General features: G+C 37.9%; 1 protein-coding gene across 2 annotated transcripts; it reads right to left on the bottom strand.

Moving 5' to 3' along the window:
• Nucleotides 1-1,327: 1,327 nt before the first annotated feature.
• Nucleotides 1,328-8,254, bottom strand: LOC122309680 (probable alpha,alpha-trehalose-phosphate synthase [UDP-forming] 10). 2 transcript variants are annotated; one of them, XM_043123246.1, is made up of 5 exons: nucleotides 8,023-8,254; nucleotides 7,628-7,691; nucleotides 2,536-4,598; nucleotides 2,179-2,452; nucleotides 1,328-2,068 (listed from the first exon to the last, which is right to left on the bottom strand). In XM_043123246.1, the coding sequence occupies exons 3-5, from the start codon at nucleotides 4,509-4,511 to the stop codon at nucleotides 1,745-1,747; spliced, it is 2,574 nt and encodes an 857-aa protein (XP_042979180.1). In that variant the 5' UTR covers nucleotides 4,512-4,598; nucleotides 7,628-7,691; nucleotides 8,023-8,254; the 3' UTR covers nucleotides 1,328-1,744. The 2 variants fall into 2 exon arrangements, with proteins under 2 accessions (XP_042979180.1, XP_042979181.1); XM_043123247.1 differs by lacking the exon at nucleotides 8,023-8,254 and adding an exon at nucleotides 7,838-8,006.
• Between the last annotated feature and the right edge of the window lie 56 nt (nucleotides 8,255-8,310).

Below are 8,310 nucleotides of genomic sequence, written 5' to 3'. Positions count from 1 at the left end.
ATAAAATTATTTTTATTATAAAGTAAATTTAATAAATCACATAAAATTACGTTAATTTGTGAATTTACTTTTATATAATTATTTTTGTGTTTATAGCATTTTTGTTTGTTTTGGTGTTGTTTTTTACCGTTTGCATTTGACATTATGAAAAAGAACCTCTGTTAGAAGTGGTACCAGTACCATAAGAGTCAGTATCCTTTTTCTTTTTATGGGATTCCCTACCCCACCCTGTCTCCCATCCACTTCTAAACAGGTTAAGTTTTGTCTTGCAATCCAAGATATAAATATGAGTTTAAAGCATTAGCATCCCGCTCCCTAAAATAAAACTTTTAGGGATGCTATTGAGCGTGCAAAGCTACATATTTTCACTACACTTTAGGATGGCTGATTGGAATACTCTTTTTTATGGCTTTAACTAAAGTTTGGCTGAAAAGCTACAGATAATGCCATCTCCAAAATTCATTTACAACTTTAACTGAATTGCTTTTACAAAGTTACCGAGCCTATCAGATTGAAGCAAATAGTTTCTTCCCAACATCAACCTTATTAAGAGGACCATGAAATCAATCCAAAAAGTGGATATATTTACTTTCTTGATCGTGTTTGTGTCGTGTCAAATCATAATTTGTGTCGTGTCAAATCCTGTACAGTTTAGCCGCTAAACTGTTGCATTAAATTTGTTTTTGGCCCAGATAAAAAACTCAGCCAACTTTCAAATTTACGTAGAAGAGAGTAAGTATTAGATATTCTTGGAGTACAGACAAGTGGTACTTTTATCATATCGTAGGATGTCATATCAATTATAATTTATACAGATTGTAATGAAATGATAATATTACACCATCCATACTCCATGAGTACTTAATAATTTTCCAGTAAAAGAAGCTTGTGCTGATGTAATAATCCTTGTTTATAGTCATCTTCGATATCACAATCATCAGCGATATTCAAGAAGAATAAAAATAAGGGCACAAAGAAAAAGGTAAACTAGAATTAACAAAAGTTAGAAATAAGAGACCATCATTTTCACGCCATGAATGGTTGTTTCCATGTCATTCATTCCTTTCACAAAGCGAGGACTACTTTAGGTTGAATGATGCAGAGTGAATCAGTAAAGATCCTTTCTGCTTCTTTAGAAGCAATAAGAATCAGGAAATAAAGCATCTTTGTCCACACAAGACAAAACTGAAAAGACACAAAAAGCCGTGAGCTTAAAATATTTACAAGACATGTATGCTAATTCGGTGGGCACCTAACGCAGATGATTCAGATAACAGCAGACACAGAATATGGTTGGTTTTAACTGTTAGAAATGAACTACTGTGTATCAGATCCAATTGAGTTCATGTATTGATTGTGACAAAGGCAGTGTACCTCCTATACATGTAATGGTGCCCGATCAATTGCAAACAGCCATTATAGACATCTGGAAATATAATCCCGAGGGCAACAGGCAGAGATACAAGATTGATGTCACCATATACAACGACAAATTACCATCAAGTTCTCCATGATCCTCACAAGCCCACCAAATGAACTTCTAGCAAAGTGAAAAACGCCTTTGGGACATCATGAAGGATCAGAATTGCATCCCACAACGTCCTGCTATCGTGTCAGACAGATTAAGTATACCAAAAACTTCTTTCTTTCTTTTTTTCCCGGTCATAGATGAGATCCCTCGGAGCCAAAAAAATAGATCATGTATATGGAACTTGCATATCTGTGCCAGTCACTCGGCTTTAACTTAAACAGTACTCTCAAAAGAAACCTGGATATGGGCAAGATGCCTAGGCTTTGGACTTGAAGCAGTAGCCAGTCCTTGAAGCAACTTCACAACATCGGCAGCATCATCAAGATAATACTTAGCCTTGCTTGGTTTTCGGCCAACAGTGCAAGCATAGATCTCAGGAGCCGTATGCAAGGATGGACTAGAGACTGTGCTTAATATGCTCTCAAACATGTCTTCATCGGATCTATCGTCTCCAATGCACATCACAAAATCTGGTGGCGTCCCATCATCAAACATTCTCAATAGAACCTTTTCTGCAACTAACCCTTTGCTTACTCCCTGCATGTATCAAGACGTTAACCATAAATTTCAGCCAAGCCGGTACAGGTTCACATGTAACAGAAAAACAAGAAAAAGGGCAGGGAGTTGGGTTTGAGGATCAATCATACCTGGGGCTTAACTTCAACAATATGCTGGCCCCTGTTCACAACTGCTGGTTCATTAGAAAGTACACTTTCCAGGTGATCCAACAACTCCTTTGCTTGGCATGATCCAAAGTCAGGGTCTGCATCTTGATGGTGCCATACCAAAGCACTCTCTTTAATTTCTATGTTGGAGCCATCAGTTGCCTCTGTATACAATTGCATCACAGGTTCCACAACATTTTTCCAATCGAGATCAGCAGCCACTGGACTGGTTTCCCACTCAGATGATCGATTCCACCTGCAACAAGAAAAGAGCAAAAGGCATCTCAGATTCTATAGAAAAGAGGCCTACTGGATGTCCAAAGCTCAGTACTAACATACCTCAGGAAGTATCCATGTTCGGCCGCTATTCCCAGCTTCTCCAGTGGAACAAACCACTCACTCAGAGAACTCCGCCCTCTCCCACTAACAATGAATACAGTGTTCTTGGGATCCTTGCACAGAACATTGAGAACGGAAATGACTTCAGGGCTGGGGGATTTAATAATAGAAGAATGTGGAACAACAGTGCCATCATAGTCCAGAAATATTGCTCTTCTGTTGGTTCTTTTATATGCCGAGACAATGTGATCAATGGACAACTTCCTAAATCCAGGAGAAAGAGAAACAACTCTAAATCCCAGACCCAAGCCAACCCCCCAGCATCGCTTACTGTAATGATCCCGGCACGCTCTCTCCAAGTCCTGCATAAAGCTGCGGGCCCAGTAAGCGACATCGTGAGAACTGACATACCGATAGTGTTTCTCATGCCGCATCTGCTGCTCAGAACCACGCATGGTGATGGCCGTTTCCAAGGCATCAGCCACAGCATCAATGTCCCAAGGATTAACCCTGATTGCTCCACTTAAAGAAGGCGAACAGCCTATGAACTCAGACACAACAAGCATGCTTGTTCGAGGAGAATCGGATTTTATACCCATAGTTTCATCCATACAAGCAGTACCCTGTCTGCAAACAATATACTTGTAAGGCACCAAGTTCATACCATCCCTCACAGCATTCACAATGCAACATTCTGCTACTGCATAATAGGCAGACTTCTCAAAACGAGGAACATGACGATCAATAATGACAACCGGTTCATAATTAGGGGAACCATACACCTCATTGATCCTTTTAGCGGTTAAGTAGGTCTCTCTCTTTGCTTCCAGGACATCTTTCCCAGATCCCCTGGCAGGATTCACTATCTGAACCAGAACGATCTTTCCCTGCAGCTCTGGGCGTTGCTGCAATAGCTGTTCCATAGCTAGAAGTTTCAGACTGATGCCTTTAAATATATCCATGTCATCAATACCAATAATCACCTTTTTGCCCTTAAACTGCTCTTGAATTTCTTTAATCTTGGAAGATGTCGAGGGAAGATTAAGCACAGATTCTAGCCGACCCATATGAACACCAACAGGAAGAATTTTAATGTAAACTGTGCGGCCAGAGTAATCTAGTCCAATGTGTCCCCGTTTTGATTCATAGTCCAGGCCCAACATTCTACTGCAGCATGAGAGGAAGTGACGTGCATAATCAAATGTATGGAAACCAATTAGATCACAATTTAGCAGTCCCCTCAAAATCTCATCTCGAACTGTCAAAGTTCGGTATATCTCTGATGATGGAAATGGGCTGTGCAGAAAGAACCCAAGCTTGACTCTATTATACCGCTTCCTCAAAAATGTGGGAAGAACCATTAAATGATAATCATGAACCCAAACAGAATCATCCTCAAAATTAATTATTTCCATTACCTTGTCTGCAAATATTTTGTTTGCGGAAACATAGGCCTGCCAGAGCAAGCGGTCAAAACGATCACCGTGGTCTGGGCACATGGGTAGCATATAATGAAAAAGAGGCCATAGTTGCTGTTTACAAAACCCAAGATAAAACTTTTTCTGGAGGTCTTGTGGTAGAAATGTAGGCACACAATTGAAATTCTCGAGCAGTTTTTGTGCAACCTCTTCTTGTTCATTAGCATCTATTTCAATCTTAAGGGAACCCACATAAAGTACTTCTGTTTCAGGAGAAAAACCATCCTTCAATTGTAACAAAAGTGAATCCTCATCCAAACTGAAGCACCACTTGTCTGTTTCTGCATCCCTTTTGGCATGCAAAGGTAGCATATTAGCCACTATAATTTTCCTCTCAACACAAACATCAGAATCCCCATCATTACTGCCATAACCATCCAAATCAGATATGATTCCTGGTACAGTCATGACCCGTGGAAGAACTCTGGGGGTATGAGGAACATCCAATAGGTCTCCAGAAGCCAAGTCTAAAAAGTTCACACGGGATCTTGATGCCATGAATGACAAGCGATACAATCCTTTCTAGTAAATCATACAAAAGAACACTTGCTAACAAAAATCTTTTCAGCAGAGCTATCCAAAACCCTAGAAAAAAAAAAAAAGATTGCACACATCATTAAGTGGTTATAATCAGAACTCTACAATCCACACAAATATTTTCATCCAAATATTTATTTTAAAAAACAATTTAAAATGTCTGTTGTTTGATTGCTCGGGTGTAGTATCAAGGTGGCCATTCTCAAGAGATATTTTTCACAACTACACCAACTACAATAAATCCAATAAAGATTTATTAAATATTAAAAAAACAGAAAATGTGATTTCATACTTCATATGGCTGCTCATTTTTTACAAGCTCCTTCTGTTCAGTGTGAGTACTGAGTTATAAAGAAGGATTGAGAAGTTATAAAAGAAGCACCATTCACTGATGCACTTCTGAAAATTACTTAAAACAAACCAGGAAAAGGATGCACTTAATTTGCTCAAAGGATAAAGCGGGAAGTATCAGAAAGAATTTCCATTTTGCTTCAAAAGAAGGAAAACGGAATTAGCCAGGAAAAGGTGCTTAAACAAACTATGAACTTTCATCATCTCAAAGAGAATACAGATTTTTTTTTTTTCTTTTTCTTTTTCTTTTTGGTGACAAGAGAAGAGAATACAGAATTATGTAATTTGTTTAACCAATTATCAACATCAGTCCAGTAGGAAAATGTTCAGAAAACCAAAGTAGAACTCGGGATGCCTTATATAAACTAAGGTTAGAGAGCCACCACCAAAATAAGATGGTGCCCATCATGTGATTGTTAGACTAATCATAAATTTAATACGTGCGCCAAAGCTAAAGGGTGGTGAGCAGATATGCCATGTGATGTTAAAAGAAACTTCTAGCTCTTTTATGAGTATCATAATATGGTGATGCACAGTGAACTGAAATACACTCCGGTGATTTCCTTAACTGTGATTTTAATTCTAATCAAATCCACCTGCTTTGAACATGAGACCCCTCTTTAAATTCACTAAATTATATCTTGGTTTCCCAACCTGTTGCTTCTAAAGGCTGCCTCTGTTGGCTGGATGTTGGTCCAGCCTCGATGGTAAACAATTTAACCTCAAAGAGGATAGCAAATACTTTACCAGTCATCAAGGTGGTTGAGTTGGGGTTTCAGACCCATTCGATGATTTGACTTCTGTATTGTAGACATTTTACAGATTAACGTAAAATTCCCCAAATTAAAGGTAAAAGCCGAAATATATTGGCACGACTGCAACGAGAGAAAGCTGATCCAGGTTAGAGGCCAACCCAGGCTCAGCCCAACCTTTTGAACTTAACCCAAACCAACAGAACTAGACCTTCAGGCTGCAGCCTGTACAACTAAGTAGTGAAGTAGTAAAGTTGGGGTGGGTCAGGCTGATTTTCAACTGCATCGAGTTTGGGCTAACGGGGTAGTATTCTGTATTTAGCAAGAAAATAATTTATAAAAGGACTAAATCATGAACTTATCATCTCTTAATTGTCATCGAAATACATTATCTTGACAATATAAAATGGCTGCAAGGAGATGAACTCGAGGACAAAACTTTAAATCTAACATTAAAAAAACCTGTCATATGAATTCTAGACTTGAATATTGATGCTACAGGCTGGATGATGGATTGGGAAGGTTGAGTTTGGGTTGCCCCAAGACCCACCCCACAGAAAAACCCCAACCCAAGCTAGTCCAAAGTCCAGGTTGCGCTCAGTTTGGGCTGGATTAGCGAGCACAAGTTGCGAATGCCTATTTGTTTGCACCAATTTCCAAGTTCAAATTGAAACTAAGAACTTCACAAAATTTCTCACAATACCTTTCATTTAACAATTTTAACTTTATTCAGATGCTAGAATTACATCACATTGGTACCTATAGAATTTAATTTCTATAGGAATGCTTAAAGAAATGGAAATTAGCTAATATTCTCTAGCAAGTTGAAATATGGTCCAAAACTCGAATAACTATTCAAAATGACATTGGAGAAGTGGAGTTATTACTAATTCAGTGTCAACACAAAATGAATATGGCCCTTCCTCTGAAAAAATAAAATACTGAATGCATATATTGAGAGAGAGAGAGACAGAGAAGGATTGGTGTAAACACAATCGTGATATACTCCAAATATGGGAAACAAAGCAAAAGTAAAAGTGAAGAGATAATAATAAATACATACAAGTAGCCAGTTGCGGGTTTTAAAAGCCAAATATATGAAGTTCCAATCTTTAAAAAAAAAAAAAAACTTCAACATTTACTTTGGCCTGAAGCATCACAATCTCTTGTTAACAATTAATATCATGCACGAATGTACATGAGAATTAGAACTCAAAATTTATTATTTATCCTATCAAATAACAATCATCCCACTAAAACACAATATATGCCACGCATAGACAAGCAAGTTTGAGTGTGTTCGAGGACATTAAGGTATATAGTTATTTTAAGCTCCCACCCCCCACAAAATAAGCAAGAACAGTTTCCATCTTTCCACATTTTCCTCAAGAGATGATAATGAACATGAAGAAATCTCAAATGCAACTTATTTAACATTGATCTTAATATTGAACCTCTAAAAACGAACAATCTACCATGTAAAGGGGAAAAAGAATCTTTAAAAACGGTTTATGGCTCCATTTAAGTTTAAGGATGTCTAACCTTGATCGTGCAGGTAATAAAAATACATCCACACATGAAGATTTTTTTTTTTTTTTTATATCAAAAAATAAAGTTTATATGAGAAGTATTTTCCTCAGAGAACGTTTTCTGGCTGCATTGAGGTTAACGGATCTCTAATTTTGAATCTTGCACAAGAGAAATCTTTTCTAACGTAGTAACAATAACTCCACACCAGAAGTTATCTTTTTGTGAACTGCAGTTCTTTCGGAAACTTTTTCCCTCAAAACAAACGGAGCCATAACCGAGAACAGCACAAAACTATGATGGCTCGTGTATCAAAACAGTAGTACTAAACCAAAAAACCACGCAGAAGTACCACAATTCATTATTAAAGCTATCCACTACGATAAAACCTTCAAGATCTCAACGTAACAGCAAGAAAATTATGTTATTGGAAATCAAAGATCTTACCTGAACAAATTCAAACAGATGTCCAATTTTTAAAGTCTCGAGGACACCTTGGTTAGATAAATTCCTGCCAAAACAGTCCATATTACCACATAACCCAGCGAATCCAAACATATAACATATAATATGCGTGTGTAATATATATACATACACGTGTGTGTATATACATACACATAGGGATGTAAGTTTTGGAATCATAGAAAACGCTCTTACGCCCCGTCAGGTTGCCAGGAAACAAAATGAAGTGAGAGACCCTTTATTCTCGTACTTGTGTTCTCCGATGAGACACCAGAGATTAAAAAACGTAAATTTTCTTTCGGTATCTTCGTCTTTTTTGCAGCAATTTTCTCGGCAACCGTACGGGGCGTGAAGGAAATTCAACAAAACAAAGCTCATACCAACTCAAACGTAGATCAGAGGAAAAACACGAGCTTCAACGGTCAAAAACCTGAGCCACAGCTATCCCGCGATCGAAGAAGGTTGCGGCGGCGATAATTTCCGGCCGTAGTTTGAGAGCGGGTTTGGGAAAAGAAGAGAATCGGGAAGGGTGCGTTTAGATCGCTGGAATAATTAGCCAACGACAGAGGACTCGAAATGTGAAGAAAATGGAGATTTTTAAATTTTCCTCGGACGTATATTTATATATAAATATATATTATATATATATATAATTATTCTCTTGGATA

The sequence above is a fragment of the Carya illinoinensis genome, chromosome 5 (assembly GCF_018687715.1).
Source record: "Carya illinoinensis cultivar Pawnee chromosome 5, C.illinoinensisPawnee_v1, whole genome shotgun sequence".
Classification (NCBI taxonomy): Eukaryota; Viridiplantae; Streptophyta; class Magnoliopsida; order Fagales; family Juglandaceae; genus Carya; species Carya illinoinensis.
The sequence above is the reverse complement of the archived record's forward strand: the minus strand, read 5'-3'. Positions and strand labels throughout refer to the sequence as shown.